Source organism: Boleophthalmus pectinirostris, unplaced genomic scaffold, assembly GCF_026225935.1.
Source record: "Boleophthalmus pectinirostris isolate CB_2022bp ecotype Guang Dong unplaced genomic scaffold, ASM2622593v1 HiC_scaffold_8, whole genome shotgun sequence".
Lineage (NCBI taxonomy): Eukaryota > Metazoa > Chordata > Actinopteri > Gobiiformes > Gobiidae > Boleophthalmus > Boleophthalmus pectinirostris.
The window spans coordinates 38,811,033-38,828,551 of NW_026571515.1; the positions used below are offsets into that span (position 1 = coordinate 38,811,033).

At 39.8% G+C, this 17,519-nt stretch overlaps 1 protein-coding gene across 1 annotated transcript in view; it reads right to left on the reverse strand.

Moving 5' to 3' along the window:
- c1qtnf12 (C1q and TNF related 12) overlaps positions 1 to 17,519 on the reverse strand; it is a 62,184-nt gene that overhangs the window by 3,722 nt on the left and 40,943 nt on the right. The window contains exons 2-6 of the mRNA XM_020922246.2: positions 13,898 to 14,002; positions 13,352 to 13,463; positions 12,640 to 12,821; positions 6,929 to 7,037; positions 6,764 to 6,857 (exon numbers count right to left, since the gene is read on the reverse strand). Of these exons, the coding sequence (XP_020777905.1) occupies positions 6,764 to 6,857; positions 6,929 to 7,037; positions 12,640 to 12,821; positions 13,352 to 13,463; positions 13,898 to 14,002 (602 nt within the window). The remainder of the gene's footprint in view (positions 1 to 6,763; positions 6,858 to 6,928; positions 7,038 to 12,639; positions 12,822 to 13,351; positions 13,464 to 13,897; positions 14,003 to 17,519) is intronic.

A 17,519-nucleotide genomic window follows, 5' to 3' on the forward strand; every position in this document is an offset into this window, starting at 1 on the left:
TCAAAAATCTGCCCCCGTTTCCCTCCGTTACCACTTGACTGGACCCACTACCATATTACTTTTGTTTAATTTGGCCAGATTTGTGTTAGTGTGTGTGGTCGGGAGGAAATGGGCCTTTTTTGTTGTTGTTGTTGTTGTTTTGTATTTGTTGTGGGTGTTGCTCTTTATGTTTTTGTATTTTGTTTTATGCCGATTATTGGAATTGTTAAATGTTGATCGTTGTAGTTTTTTAATGTTATATTCTGTTGTCCTTAATAAAAACTAAAAAAGAAAGTCCCATCACCCCAGAATTTGAGGGCCTGTTTACACGAGAACGATTGTGGGTAAAAACGACAAAATATTTTATCAGAAGTGCCTTTCGTTTAGACGGTGACGGCGTTTTTGGAGCTTAAAAATGCAAAAATCTGAAACACCACCTCCACAGTGGAAAAGTCGAATAAGCTCCATCGTCACCGTAGTGTCATCTCCGTCTACCACTGCCCAAGAACGCAAAAACTCTGGTCAGATCTGCTCACATCTCTGTACACGTTTAACGTCACATTCAACATGTTACTCTGGTTACCTGGAGGCCCTATGGTCTGGATTAAAACCAGGTCTAAACCCAGGTCTAAACCAGGTCTAAAACCAGGTCTAAACCCAGGACTAAACCAGGTCTAAACCAGGAACCAGGATTAAACCAGGTCTAAACCAGGACTAAACCAGGTCTAAACCAGACTGGACTTTTTATTTTCTTTTAACAGACAGAACATCTTATGTTAAGATTCTGGTCTTTGTTTCTCTACAGTAAACAAAAGTCTGTTCATGGAGACTTGGGCTCAACAGACAATTTGAAGAGAACAAACATGAATTTTCAGGATGTGGTTGGTACATTCATGTAGTTTTAAAAAGCATGACAATATCAAGTAATCCAAAGTATTCAGATTACATTACTCACTATAAATCATTTAATGGATTATGTTACAAACTACATTTTGGGGTATGTAATCTGTAATCTGTAGGGGAATACATTTTATTCTGCTGAAGGTGGACCGGAACACACACACATAAAGTGCATTACAATAGTCTACAGTATTTTGGAGATGATAAAAGCGTGAATAGTCTTTTCAAGGTCAGTGCGATTTATAAAAGGCTTCAAAACTAGTGGAAGGGTTTCAGAGTGATAAAAGTTGAGCATCGTTCAAAACACTAATTAGTTTTATTCATTTACGGTGGATATAAAATAATAATGAACATTTAAGAGCTCATGTTACACTGTTTTCTGATCTACTGTATGTTCTAATGTTGTTTCCTCATTGCAAACAGACCAGGAGTTGTGTTTTGTTTCATTCAGACATGTTTAAGACACAAACCTGCAGATTTAGGCTGAGTTCTTCTCTCAAACTCAAAACACACAGTTTCACCTTGTGATGTCATGTGGAAGGAAGTGCTCCGCTGTAAAGTAACGTGAAAACTACTTCTACATGGCATCACAAGGTGGAACAAAGCATCTTGAGCTTTATATGTACACACACTAATAATAAATGGTTACGCAAACATGTATGAACTCAGAGTTTTGAGGGAGCAACAACGTGAACGTGACTTAAAGCTTCACAAGAGTCGTTTTTGCGTAATATAGGTCCTTTAAACATTAAATCAGCGTGAATAAAAAAGAGCCGAAATGTGTCTGCATTGTATCTGTCCCAGTTTCACTCAAAACAATTGTTCCAACTTATTGAATATTTGGAATGGACAGTCGGCTATAAACAGGAGCTGAAACGCCTGAATAGACTTTGAGTAGATTTCCCTTGTTAAGTTGCAGAAAATGTGTTGGATTTGCCTCCAGTGTTATGAATGAAATAGTACAGCACTTGGAAAAGACAGTGCAGTCGTTTTTCGAGTGGACTGCACCCATTTCCACTGCTTTATTCTTTACACTAATGACTAATTGATTCTACCCCTGTTTCCATTAGTCCATGTTTCCCAGTAGCAGACTTCGCTGTTGTTCTAACAAAGCAGCACTAATGAGTCAGAGCGCTGGAGTTTCCTTCAATATCAGTTTGTTGTGGGCAGTGTCCATGGATAAGGTTCCATATTCTGCAGAGCAATGGAAACCAAATCTGATATAAAATATGTGAATGGACTTTGTGCTGAAAAAGATGAACTTAAGGTCAAGAAGACGAGGAATCAGTGCGTACGAATCTCACCACAGTGTATATGTAAACATGCACTTCAGTATCCTGGTTCTGATCGGGTTTTTTGAGTATCCTGGTTATGTGATTGTCCATCTGGACACAGTATCCTCATTTCAGTATCCTGGATATGCCAGTGTCCCGGTTATGAGAAACCAGGATACTCTCACTGGGTTTTTCTCAGAATGTCCAGGACGGCCTGTAGACGCAGTATCCTGATTTCTCAACACTGGTGCTGAACTGAACATGTGCAAACTCCAGTAACAAAAGGAGGAGGAGTTATTTTCCCAAAACAACTTAAACTTCATAATTACTAAATACTACTAATTTCACTACATAAAATTCTATATAAGTCCAATGTATTATTATACATTTTATACTTCTAAACAATATTAAGCAGTCTACTGTTTAATACAAGCACCTTTTCACTCCAGGCTCATTTCTGTGTATGTTTGTACGTAAGTCCCCATTTACATAGCACTTTTCACAAAGACGCTTTACAGAGCATTACATTCAGCATATATTATTCATTCACTCTACACGTGCTATGCCAATCAGCACCAACTGTCCCTCCGACCACCACCATCACTCACGCACCCACCACTTTCATACTAGGCAATGTGGGTGAAGTGTCTTGCCACTAGCACCAGTGCACTGGATCAGGTTCATTGATTGATTGTATTTAATTGACCATTAACTGCTCTTGGAGACCTATGTAGCATGTTTTGGGTTGATGGCTGAAACCAGAGCAAACCCATCCAGACACGGGGAGAAACATGCAACTCCACACAGAAAGGCCCGGGCAACCTGGGGATCGAACCCGAAACCTTCTTGCTGTGAGGCTTGAGTGCTAGACACTCAGGCACCGTTGCTCTTGAAGTAAATGGACGCTGTGAGACTGTCATTTTTCAACACTTAAAAATGACTCACTGAAGTTGTAACAGAGCTCCACAGTCTCATGTTCTCCAGGAAGCGCTCCTTTTGAATCTTTTTTAGTCTCATGTTCTTATTTTAATATATATCTTCTTTTTTGTTGTTAGGAGCGTTGCTACATGTTGAGCTCCTTGCCATATCTGTGCCATAGTGACCATAGCAACCAATCTAAATATCCAGGATCCTACACAGAGACATGAGTATCCTGGTTTCTCTTGGCACATGTAAACACCATATCCAGAATACTGTCAGAACCGGGATAAGACTCAGACTCGGGATACTCGAGCGCACTGACATCTGCTCCAGTTTTCCCATAGACTTTTTGCAAAAATTTTAATATTAAGAGAAGTTAACCAGCCACATGTTAACTAATATCTTAAAAAAAAAATCCAAAAAGCACATTTGAAACACAAGAGTCTGTTGACTGTTAACGTCAGGGTTTATAAAGTCTGAAAAAGAAAATGATCAGTTTTGTGGTCAGTCACCACAGAGCTGATCAGCCCTGAGTAAGTTTTCAGACTTTTAATATATCTCTTTTTTGGAAAGTCTATGGGAAAAAGGAATGAAAAATGTACTTGTGGAATCGGGGGTTGGGCTCCACATACAATGACCACATGTAGAACTTTTATTAGATTAGGGCTGGGTTTTTACTGCTTATTGGCTTTTATTTTTGAACGACATTTTGAAATTATGAGATCACAGGGAATCTTTGGGAATTTGTTTCACATTGTTTTCCTTGTTTATGGTCAGTAGTTAGTGACAAGTCTAATAACACTTTGCAAATTTGACATTTAATAATAAAACTGAAGATTTATAGCTTAAAATATCAACCCAAATTGTACAAAATACTAATGAAAATATTGGTTTCTGTCCAGGCAGCTTTCCGGCTCTACGCTAAGCTCCATCATTAGCCGTTTCCCACCTCCGCAGTGGGGAGGGATTTGACGGTCGCGCTGCCACGGTAACAGGCTTCCTCTGGGGTCAAAGGTCGCCCTATAAAGATTAGTTTGGCGACAGGGACCGCGGCCCTAAATGAGAGGACATATCCTTTTAAAGACCCGCACAGACGTTTACGCAGGAAATGCCAAAGTGGTTCCACACAAACTGTAACAGACAACATTTTAAACGCCTCATAAATCGTAGCCAGCGGTTAGGTTAGTATTCAGCGCTAATATGACACCAGGGAGACGGCTCTGCGCTGTATACTTCCTGAGATCACTTTTACGCAGTAGGTGTAAGAGGCCAGGATGTTTATAGAGTTTGTAAATGAAAAGCATATGCACAGAGCCTAGTAAACAATGAAAAGGTCAACTAGGTACTGACCCTGCAATTAGGGACTGGCAATATCAGTGCAGCTAACAGGACACCATCTTTGTAAACACCTGGTCTCAATCTTAGACCTGTAGCATTTTTAGGGAACACATGGGCATAAGCATACATTTCTCATATTTTCCCTCAAATTTAGTAATTTCCCTCAATCAGTTACACGCTGCTGCTATTTAGACATTGACGTCTAATTGTTGGAATAGAGGCATAAACATTATATTTCAAGCATCTTGGACTTGGACGTTTTTTCCGCTTTTCCGACATGAATAACATTAATGGGATCCTATTATACTTTGTGCTCTCATATGTCATAAGATGCTTGATCAGAGAATACTTCTGCCACGTAGGATATCAGACAGTGGGAAAGTGTAACTGAGGCTGACCCAAAAGTGGCGTCTTCACTTTTTATTCTGCATTAAGACGAGGGTTTTCGGGAGGAAATCTGCGTTCGTACGGTGATGCAAAAGTGTGTGGAATTGGATTGGGTATGTTTGTACCTGAAGTAACCACAGAGTTGTCCCATCATCTACTGGCAGTGTTGGGAAGGTTACTTTTAAAATGTAATCCCTTACAGATTACAGATTACACACTCCAAAAAAATTACTTTAAGTGAGTAACGTAATCTGAATACTTTGCATTACTTGATTTGTTGTAGAGAAGCAAACACCAGGACATCTTCACATAAGAAGTTTTGTCTGCTAAAAGAAAATAAAAAGTATAGACTTTACTTAACCAAATAAAAAATATTATTGATAGAAGAGGAGGAGACACGTCCATGCAGCATGGTTTAGTCCTGTTAAATCCTGTTTTTGACCTGGTTTTAGACCTGGTTTACATCTAGTTTAGACCTGGTTTTAAAGCTGGTTTAGATCTAGTTTAGTCCTGGTTTAGTCGTGGCTTAGTCCTGGTTTACCTGGTTTAGATTAGTTTAGACCTGGTTTAGTTTAAACCTGTTTTAGACCTGGTTAGATCTAGTTTAGACCTGGTTTAGCTTAGTCCTGGTTTAGTCCTGTTTAGTTTAGACCTGGTTTAGATTAGTTTAGACCTGGTTTAGTTTAGTCTTTTTAGTAGCTGGTTTAGATCTAGTTTAGTCCTGGTTTAGTCCTGGTTTAGTTTAGTCCTGGTTAGATCTAGTTTACCTGGTTTTAAACCTGGTTTTAGATCTAGTTTAGTCCTGGTTTAGACCTGGTATAGATCTAGTTTAGACCTGGTTTTAGTCCTGTTTTAGTCCTGGTTTAGACTTGGTTTTAGTCTTGGTTGAGACCTGGTTTTAGACCTGATTTAGTGTCTGGCAATGAGTGGAATTACTGAGAAGAAAAAAAAAGGGATATAGCCCAAAATGTGAAAACAGGAAAATACCGCTGTGTAATCCATTTATTTCAACAAAGTAACTGTAATCCAATTACCACTCACTGAAACAGTAACTGTAACTGAATACAGTTCCTCATAATTTGTACTCTGATTACGTAACGCCGGTACATGTAATCTGTTACTCCCCAACACTGTCTACTGGTTCTCCAGGTCTCGTTCATATCCGTCTGACTCACCTGAGACCAACTGGTGCATCCAGAATTTGACAGAGGTGATTGCAGATTCTTCTCTGTTCACTAATAGTATCGCTGCAGATTCTGTACATTTGTTGGGAGCCTCCTGTAAGTTTATCAGAGCTGCCAGAGCAACTTGAAGGTCCGACGTGTGATGTAAACGCGTATGCGACAAGATGCGTCTGACCAGAGTTTTGCGTCTTGGGCAGTTTAGATGGAAACACTATAACGGAGCGTATTCATCTTTTCCGCTCTAGAGGGTGCTTTCAGATTCACCGTCTAAACGAAAGGCACTTCCGATAAAATATTTTGTCTTTTTTACCCGTAAGCATTCAAGTTCATTGCACCAGCTCAATGAGATGACATTCTCACAGCAAATATGACATGACGGAATAGCGACGTATCGGAAAATCAACATGTCTAAATAGAGACTTGTCGTAATGAAGGGATGTCAGAATAGGCGGTGGACCCTCCCTCAATCCTTCTAGGACAACCACAGTGAAATACATCTTTAGATCTTTAGATCTGGTCGCCTCATTGGGAGAATATACCCAAGCAGCGTATGCAATGCAGTAGTCCCCCAACCCAAAGAGTATCAACCAAGTTCTGTTGTTGTGTTCTTAGCAGACGTCAAAGGCAGAAATTCCGAAAATTAAAATCTATTGGAATAAATTATCTTCCATCACCTCAGATGTGTTTTACAGCGCCGTCTCACAATAAAACATGTTTCAGACACTGATTATAAAACCAAAATCTAAAGGAATTTGAAGTTATTAACAGATTGAAACCTACGTGTATCTGTGGCAGAGCGAGTCGATGCAGATCAGGACTCGAACATTGTCCCGCGCCTTCAGCTGACTCTTGCTCCTCTTCACTTCATTATGATCTGAGTACAGAGGTGTGGATTATGGTGAGTTTAAGGCGATACTGCTGTAAAGGTTAAAGAAATGTATTCACCGATGTGGACGTTTGCAGAGAACTGGTAGATTCCGGTGATGGGGGCTGTGAATCTGCCTGTGGTTTGGTCCATACCAGCTCCTCTCAAGAACGCTCCTTTGGCTGGGGGCTAGAACACAAATAACAGAACAATATGTCATGAAATCATTATTGAAAAAGTTTCTAAGATCTGTGTCCGTCATCTCTCAGATATGGAGTTTAATCAGATACAATTGTATATAGACTAATCTCTATTTAGTAGAAGTAGTAGTAGTTTATTCGATCATTTTGCAGCAAGATAAAACAAAACATAGACTACAACCCAATAGATCATGACCGAAAGGGTTTAGGCTGAAGTAAAAAAGTACTTATAATGACAAACTCTTTTAAACAATGACAGAATTCCCAGAAAGAAAAGCAGCATATGAACAGCAAGTTTGCATTTACAATTTCACTTGTGATTAGTGTGTATGTAAGAGACAAAATATAAATTAAAACAAACTTATTTAATGCATAATTCATTCATTCCAGAGCTCTATAGCTTTGAAAACTTAAAACGCTTTATACTCTGCAGTGTTAGACTTTTTAAAATCATCACTCACTTGTTCCATATACTAACCCCTCGAACAGAAATACAATCATTTTTTTTCTTGGTTCTTATCTTTTAAAGTTTTATGCTTTAATTTTGCTCATAATTTCAAAAAAACAAACAAAAAAAAGTACTTTTTTGTCACAGGGTCACTACAGATAACAATAGTTAGCATAGTAATTTAAATGCATTTTTATGCCAGATGCCCTACCATATTATTGTGATGATATTAGTATAGCATTACACAGAATGGAGAAGAGCAGATGACGCCACTGGGCAAAGTTGTAGGTCAGATCTGTGGAGAGGCGACTCGCCTCACAGTAAGAATCTATCATTTTCTAGGTATTTTTGAGGAATAAATACACAACTGAATAAATGCTTTATAAAATCAAAGCCATACTGTGGAACATTCCTAGCCTGATTCATCAGCCGGTTTCACTTCATGGAAACTGTCTGACCTCTCAGCATTGGGATTCATTCACTTAACGGTACAGATACTTTTTTTTTTAACCAAGCGCTGCTATTTGGTCGTGACATATGTAATGCCCCAAATCCCGTAGGAAGAAGGGCAATAACATCTTTCCCCTTGATAAAATTCACCAAACATTTTCTTTGTTCCAGCTTTAAATCCTTGATTTCGCAAATCGTTGCCAACACAGAATGTCTGTCTTCGTCTACATCCATCTTGACGCTTTGTTTACTGTTGTGTTGTTCCACAAAAGGGACTCCGACAGACGCTTGAGTTTGACGTCATGGCTTCATGGCTCTTCACTGATTGGTCGGTGCACGGTCTACAACTTTTGGGGTTTTTGCGAACCGTCTAGTGTATTCTGATTCTTGACCAAGTCGCTGAAGAGAAATGCAATTGAGCAGAGGCACTAGGTGGCACCAGTCTGTCTAGAACGTTCCAGGTAAAGTAATATCTCCATGGAAACAAGCAGTACACATTACTTGCTTGTTTCTATGGATATGTCATTGTTCTACCTTAAATGTTCCACAGTATGACATTAAACTGTTCTACCCTACATTTATTCAGTTACAGGTGGTTTTATAGCTTAAAAATACCCAGAAAAAGAGGCTTTCTGACTGGGAGCTGGTTCGCCTCTCCACAGATCTGACCTGTAACTGGATCTGGTTTGGTCTCCATGAACAGAAAGGTTTAATGCCATAGAGTGAAACATTCCAGACAAAACATTAACAGCTCACACAGCTTTGACCAAATTCTTGCAAGCAATAAAATAACTTCTCAGGAACATTTTTGGTTGACAGTAGCTGAACCACTATTCCAAGAGTCAGATGAGAAAAACGTCGATTCTCTCTTCAGTTTTCATCACCTTGACCAGAATAAATTTCAGTCTAAACCTACTGCATTTACAACATTACAGCAGTTAAATTATTGGGAGTGAATTGGTCCCAACATGGCCTAGTTGTTCCACTGAGTGCGTTTTAAACAGTCTCTATTTCTGTCCTCTCCGCACAATATTCCAGCTCAGACAGAGTGGCTTTTGTATGCTGCCCTCAGAGTACTGTGGAGAAGTGAATGTGTGGCTATTTTCTGACCTCAGTGCCAGTCTGAAAGGAGATGGTCCACCACATCTGAGCTAAACTATGACTGCGCAAAACACGGCTGGATTAACCGTTTGGAAACAAAGAATAACGCTTCAAGAGGATTCTCCAAAGAGTATTTTTAGATCAGCGCTGTGAAAAGAGCTATTCTAAACATCTGAGGTACCACCCACTAATACTGGCACCACATGATGGTGGTGGAGGTAAGTTTGTGTTGAAGTTCTGGAGACTTTTTGAACCCCAAGACCCGACTAGTTCTCCAGAAGTGATTCATGGATGAAACCAGGTCTAATAATAACAATAATAATAATGAACTGGAATAATATACAAAGCAAAAACTGGAAGGTTAAAATTTCAGGGTAAGATATTTTAGAGTTGTTTTTTTTTTACATAAAAAGTGTTATTTTAACTATTAGAAAGTTAAAAAGGGGGTTCAAGTTGGGGGTTATTTGCCAAAATTGATAGGGCTGAAGTTAATTCAACTTCCCCTAGTGTTAATTTGGTACCTCCCACCCACCAATTCAAACTCTTGTGAGAGAAGACCAGTTTGAACCAGTTTTGTACATAATTTCATCTTTTACAATGTTTTAAAGAACATAAAAGCTTTACATGTGCTGAATGTGTTTTTACAGTGTATTTTAATTTACACTTTACAGTGTGTAGTTACGACTCCCCAAAATGTTAAATGAACTAAAATAAAGTGTAAAATAAAACACCTCTGTGTGTAGTTTAGATAAATCAGGAGAACCCTACACAGTGTTGTCATTTACTCTCCATATGGTCATATAAAGGGGCTGTCACACCTTGACTATTTAGCCAGCGTCAGATAAGTTACAGGAAAGTTATGGGCACGCTGAAGCATGCTGGTATACGTCAACATACAGTCAGGTCGTAGAATAATTTTGAGTATGCTGAAAATGTCTGGACATATGTCAGTGTATGTTTATACGTCCTGCATACATGGCCCATAAGATGTAGGTAAGTTATGCGATTGTTAACACACGTTCACACACGTTAACTGTAAGTTACTCATAAGTCCAAATACTTTGAGATAATGTCGAGCGTATCCATAACTTTTGAGTAACGTGCTTTGAGCCTGTGTGTAACTTATATTGAACTAATCTCCAACACATATTGACATACACAGACATATTTGACATCTTCAGATGACCACAGAACTTACTGAACATGTTTCTAACTTATATCTGACATATAATGGCATCCTGGCAGCGTGTAGGGAAACTGGTGTATAAAAATAGGAGGAAACCTTCAGTATTCCTCCAGACTTGATGGTGAGCAGACCCTGTGGTATCACCTGCTACACTTATCATCCGAGAGATGGAGGATCCGGCAAGGCTGAGACAAGAATACATATTTGCTCTCCTCAACATCAGCATGATTTTGTCACTGTGCCAATAGAGCCAGAAGAAGAGATCATGCTGATTAATGTTGCTACTGCGATGTTTAGTGCAGTTATGAATCGTCAAGAGGCAGCCTTTTTATTGGCGATGACACGTGAGCGTCGGCGATACGCTGCCGTGCACTCTGCAGAAGTTACACTGTCATTGGGCATAAGTTGTGGAAGCTGGCAACACGCTAAGCATCAGTTGGTATAAGTTATACATATAGTTATCAAAACGTTCTATATAAGTTACTAATATATTATGTATACATTCAACTCATTACGAATACACTGTGTATACATCCAAAATAAAAATAAAAAAAACATAGGTAGTTCAGTGTATGCCAGCTGGTATGTTGACATACACTGGTTAAATCATCAAGGTGTGACAGGGCCATAACTTTTGATTTTGGGTTTAAACAAGAACTTTGGTCCAGTGTTCCTTAAGTAACATTTCCAAAAATGTTAAATTAACTCTAGAACAGATTGGGCTCATATAAACCCTGAGAAAATGTTCAAATTGATTCTGTGAGAGGCACTTTTTGCTGCGTAGAGTCTTTCATGTCTCAAAGTGCTTTAAAGGTGCACTGCGTATAGAAGAGGGCCCTCCGTGGAGATCTTATTGCTTTGCCTGGAATGTTCCATGGTTTTTCATTGCGTGTGTTTCTACAGTATTACTCAAAAATGTCTTCTGTGAATAGGGGCACATCTCCACAGATCTGAATGTAGCGTATAAAATGCTTGTCTCCCTTGTGATAAATAGGTTTATTCTATATTTTGGAAGATTCTAGACACCTAGGCTACGTTCAGACTGCAGGGCTTAACGCTCAATTCCGATTTTTTTGTGAAATCCGATGTTTTTGCGAGGTCGTTCACATTTCCAATTAAATGTGACTTGTATGTGATCCCCTTCGTGAACGTTAAACGGCCCGAAAGTGTCCCGCATGTGCACTGGAGACACGATGACGTCAACCGCAGCGAGCGTGCTCTGTGTTTACGGAAGTTGTCCAAACATGGACGCGAGCATCAAGCACTTGGAGATTTTAAAGTTCCTCTCGTACCAGAGCCCGAACATGTTCAACTTACTTGTTTTAAGGAGGAGATTGAGAAGGAGAAGGACGAGGTTTTTGGTCGTGGTGTTTTGTGGGGCAGCGGCAGCGAAGTTCGTTGAAAGGAACGTGTGGATGTGCCAAGAGTGGTGAGTGGTGATGTGCTTCACTTCAGTGACACGGAGTTCATTAACAATTTTCTCCTACTTCAACGCAGAATAGTGACGTTTGTGGCTTGTTGATAACGTGTAGGTCGAATGAATGCACTTTGGCCGTTCACACTGAAGTCGCATGTCAAAAGATCAGATATGTATCGGTTTCAGGAGCACATATCCAAGTGGCCTGGTTCGCATTTGAAAAAATCGTATCTGTGTGGTTCAGACTGACATTAAAAGATCAGATACAGGAACATAGGGGCCAAAAAATCGGATTCACTTCAGGCTGCAGCCTTAGACACCAAAGTATATTATTCATTCACTCCATACACAGTGGTGGTAAATAAGACCATCATTCTGTGCCAATGTGGATGAAGTGTCTTGCCTAAGGAAATAAAAATAGTATCGAATAGAGCCACGCTGTAGGGGTGAAAATTCTAACCACCACCACCACCACCAAATCTGTATTGTTGTGACTTCCACGGCTTGGCGGACCATTGAACCTAACCTGTGGGGATGCGACAAGATCTCATACCACGAGATTTCGCAAGATAAAACAGTTACACGATGGTGAGTTGTGGTGAATTATGTTTTGAGAAGCTTCTGTAATAATCACAGAAATACTAAATGAAAGAAGAACTGTCAACTCAACCGTATGTGTTATGTGTTATGTATTATACACCAGCAGTCAAACGTTTAGCCACATGTTTCGATGATTATTTACGCTGTATATTCTCTGGGAAGGCACCAAAACTTTGAATGGGCTCATGTGGAATGTGCCAAACAAACAATGAGCTCAAAATAAGTCCAATAAAAGAAGCCACCCTTTGCTTTGAACCATGGTTTGTAGTTTTGTTGTGGTGTATAATCTTGAAAGTAGTAGACAAAAGAAAATATAAATGTCAAAATATCTTGTCTTGTTCTTGCAGACTTTTTCTTGAATTTGCCAGAGTGACAGGTTTTGCACTTACTGTCTGAAAGTTCTGCAGCTCGGCCAGTGTCTTCTTGTCCACCAGCACGGGTCCTTTGAGTTTACAGTGGAAGGCCTCCTCTATGCGGCGGTATGACGTCATGGCCTCTAGGGGGAGCAGAGGAGCGGGCAGCTGACTGGGACCAGCTCTGTCCAGGGTCAAGGCTCTCCTCTCAGACGCCTCTGTAAAAACATCAACACTCCAATGAGACGGGACGGAGGAAGGGGGGATTTTCAGTTTCAGAAACATGACCTAACTGTGTCCTCAGATACAAAGTAAACATGTTCAAATCAAATATAGCTTTTACTGATAACAAGTGTAATGCTGATTTAATCTGAATTACAAAAACACTGGACGTTAGGTTCCATTTATTTGGTTAGAAGGAGAAGCACAATGAGCCTCACATGACTCGCTCATTTGGGTTGCCAGTTTCAATACTGAAATCAAGTTACTTTAAACCTAAAAATGATCTGAATGGTCATGACCTAAACCCCAGCACCTACAGCCAGTCATGAACCAGTGCTAGTGCAGCCTCTGCAGCTCTGGGAGGGAATTCTGGAGGTTCTGAACTTTCGCATAAGGTAACCCCTTTTGTAAAGCAGTAATCGCTCAGGCTACATACATAAATGTCAATAACAATAGAATGCAATCAAATGAAAGGATGTTCTTAGGCCCATTAACATAATCAGAGTGGACCTGTAGATGTTTGTACCTTTAATCATCTGTTTAAACTCCTGCAGCAGCACCTCCTGAGTGACCTCTGCACCTGGAGCTCCAGGAGGGCCCTGTGGTCCTGGGGGGCCGGGTGGACCGGGGGGACCTGGCTGAATATAGACACAGGACAGACTGAGAACATGCGAACAAATCAGTACATGAGATACATGTCCTCTGGGATGGTGTAGTGCAGGATGAGACAGGTTTGGGGTCTATTGTCTAAAAGCCGGACCAGAGTGTACCAGTTTTTCCTTCATAAATTTGATTACCGTTTTTACACCAGTTTGCTCAGGGGCCAAAGGTGTAGATCTATGGTCTGCTAATCTGACTGGAAACATGATGTCACTGCAAGATATCAATATTGCCATACCAGCCGAGATCTTAGAACCTTTTCTGTCGCTCAGAAGCCATACTTTGCCCTCCTAAAATTATGGATATTACGCTAAATAATTCAAACTTGCTTCATCACATGCCTATGAGCATTGTAAATGTAAATTTTAGATGCTGAGCTTTATGCACTAATAAACAGGTGTTGTTCACTCACCAGAGGCCTTTTCCTTTTGCGACATTTTGCAGGAAAATTCCCGACTGGCCGCTTCACAAAGTCCATCCACGACCCCAGAGGGTCCACCCTCTGCTGCTCCGACACCTGCACAAACAAGCGCACACATAAGTAAGGATAAGTCTATTTAAAGCACAACCAGGTCACTTTTTTGCTAACAAAAATATTAAAATAAAAGCATGATTTTCAATGTTGAAAAACATTGTTTTTGGATGAACTTTCTGTTTCCACTCAATCATGCAGGTGACTTGCCACCTGCAGAAAATTACATCATTTAAAGGTGCACTTTTTGTGTTGAATGTTTCACAGTATGACCTTAAATGTATCCATGTTTCCATGGAGACATGCAGGCATTCGCCAAGTTATATGTCAGATCTGTGGAGAGGTGACGCCATTCACAGTAAGAATACATGAGAATTCAATAATAACACAGGTAATTTAACACATGCAAAATGTTTTGAATGGCATGAATGTCACATCGTGGATTATACCACAATGTGACATTAAATGTGACATTCCACCATGTTTAAAAATAACTTCAACTGTGATAAGACTCTACACCAGAAAAGTTACACAGTGCACCTCAGTAGTTGAATTCACAGTTTAAAGCATCCATCACACATGTCAACCTGTCTGCACACGTGATCCTCTAGACTAGTGTAATTATATTTGTCCTCCTCTATAGGGACTGGCCATATTTACCACTTTTATACCTGACACGAAAGCCCAGAGCAGAGTGAGAGCTGAGTCTGTAGTTCAGGTAACGCGTCAGGTCTCATTCCTCCAATAAGACTTACAGGAACACAAATAAACCACGTCAAGAGCTTTTTTGGAGCAGCTGAAGTTTTCCATGAGTCGCTCGGTGAAAAATGGCTCTGTCTGTCCACATGCAACTCACAGATTCAATTAGTCTAGAACAACATGTGAGACCGCCAACAGCTCCTGCTCACAAGTCCAGGGTTTTACAAAGGAATACGACAGGCTTTGAACAAGATAATGATTCAGATGTATGTTTGTTTTCTTAAAGGTGCTGTACCAGAGTCTTAAAATGTGAAAATATGCAACATGTTCATTTGAACTCACAGTTTGCAGTGACCTAAAGTTATTCCTCACTTATCTTCTGCATTCTGAGCGTCTTAATTATTGACTGTAATGAGTTTATAAGTGCTTTTCACAACTGGAGTTTTGTCTTTTTATTTTAATTTTTTTTTGTCATACTGCATGCTTTGACAAATGATACACTTCCAGATTATCAGACAGACAATAAAACTGTACTCTTGTGCACATCTTTGTTACTTTTCCCACAGTGCAAGTCTACAAGTGACAAAAGTGTTGAATTTGAACATTTGAGCAGCTCTGCTTCATATGATGTAGTTTTTTTTTTCCAATTATTGTGGTTTGTTTTATGAAAATACCACCATTTGAGTATTACTTAAAGTTTTTTTTCTTCCAAATAAATGTGCTTAAAATTTTAAATCAGAATCAAAAGTGGTCATGGTCAATTTTAAGTTACTTTTTGGCAAAGAATAACACAGACAATTCTGTTATACGGCCGACCTGACCCCGGCCCCCATCACAGCCAGGAGTGATAATGTGGTCCTCAGAGAAAGAAGTTTGTTGACCCCTGCTCTATAGACACAGCCCCTTCTACCTTTGCACAGTTAGATGGATTCCTGCGATATTTGTGAGTTCACAAACACCTAAACAATGGAATTGTGAGTGCGATAGGGGCCAACCAACCAATTGGCTGACCAATCATGTTACAGCATTAAGGTTTGTGCAGAAGCCAAAGGTGAAACGCCCAAACAAACTAAAACAAACACGGCGACATGACAAACGGACTTGTTCCTCTTCAGCCAATCAGATTCAAATAGTCGTCATGACATTCCATGTTTTCTGATTGTTTTCAGAACTAGATCAGTCTGGTGTGAGCCAGGTTACCCTTCTATGTTGTTGAATGGGTATTAAATGGTTAAGGCAGTGGTTCCCAACCTTTTTTTGCACCACAGACCAGTTTTATATCAGACTATATTTTGTGGACCGGAGGGGATATGTGTGTGTGTGTGTGTTGGGGGGGGGGGGGGGTTTAGACCTGGTTTTAGACTTGTTTTAAGACCTGTTTTAGACCTGTTTTACTCCTGGTTTTAGACCTGCTTTAGACCTGTTTTAGACCATGTTTTAGACCTGGTTTAGTTCTGGTTTAGACCTGTTTTAGACCATGTTTTAGACCTGTTTTTAGACCTGTTTTAGACCTGGTTTAGTTCTGGTTTAGACCTGGTTTAGACTTGGTTTAGTTTTGATTTAATGGCATAGCCCGCCGCGGCATATGGGACGGGGGATGGTCCAAGCCGCGTAAGTGAAGGAGGGTTCACACTTTCACAGCCCAGTACCGGCCCCCAGCCCGGGGCATTGGGGACCCCTGGGTTAAGGTAACACTTTACACACTACTGATAGCTAACTAGAACTAAGCATACAGTAGATCTTGGTTTATTTAAGCAACTTATTACTCTTTCTTTCCTTTTTTCTTTTTTTTTTTCTTAGCACATATTTCCCATTTATGAAGATATGTTTGTTTCTATGTTGTTGCTGCCGAACTTTGAATTTCCTTCAGGATCAATAAAGTATCGGTGTGTTCATATTTTTATCTAGTTCATTTGTGTTATGTAAATGAACACTATTGCACATAAGTAGCATCCAAAAAACTCCTTTGTCAATACTTAGGCCTATTACTACCTGAATAACCATCAGTTTATCAATTACCATGTCTGCGATTAATATAATGTCCCCAAACTATAGTATTACCAAGTTCACCATAGAAACAATTAATATAACAGCTCTGTCAATGTAACAACTCTGCTAATTCCCAGTGCTATTCCAGCCCATATTTACACTGTAACAGGAGACACCCACAGAAGTACATATTTCTTATCATCATATAAAATCATCATTGACATTTTGACGGCACACAGCCCAAACAGTAAGCGATGTGAGACAGGCCGGGCTCGTGGAGGTGAGCTCTCTGAAAAGGAATTTGTTTAGTTTTGGTGCTAAGACACGGATGACTTATCTGCAAAAGCAACACAAGCCTTTCTGCACTTTTACAAACCTGCTGCAACAAAAACAGGCCGTGTTTGTCTTTCTAAATCCTGCGTTATAAAGGAGACATGTTTTATAGCAGGATCTGTGGACTCTCTCCCATCTCACTGACACTGCAGACATAATAAACACTGGAGCTGTGTTTGTGTTGTGATTCGGAGGTTTGGGATCAGATAAAAGGTTGAGACTGGAGAATGCGCTGCTCAATACACACTGTACATTTAAGTCTACTTACAAGACTGGGTAGCTTTCCATATTTGTATTTATTACTTATTAAAAATATTAGAAGATTTTAATTCTCAGATTTTTCGTCAGTTGGTGTTGAATGTATTAAACAAAACTGACAGCGATTATAAGATTTAAGCCATGTTATAATGTTGTTACCCCTTCAAAAACATACCTGAAGTTGTGTTTTGTTTGAGCAATCTTGCTTTTTTAGTCTGTCTCCATCTCCAAAGTTCAAAATGTTCTGTTCCACCTTGTATGTCATGTGGTAGTTTACAATTTA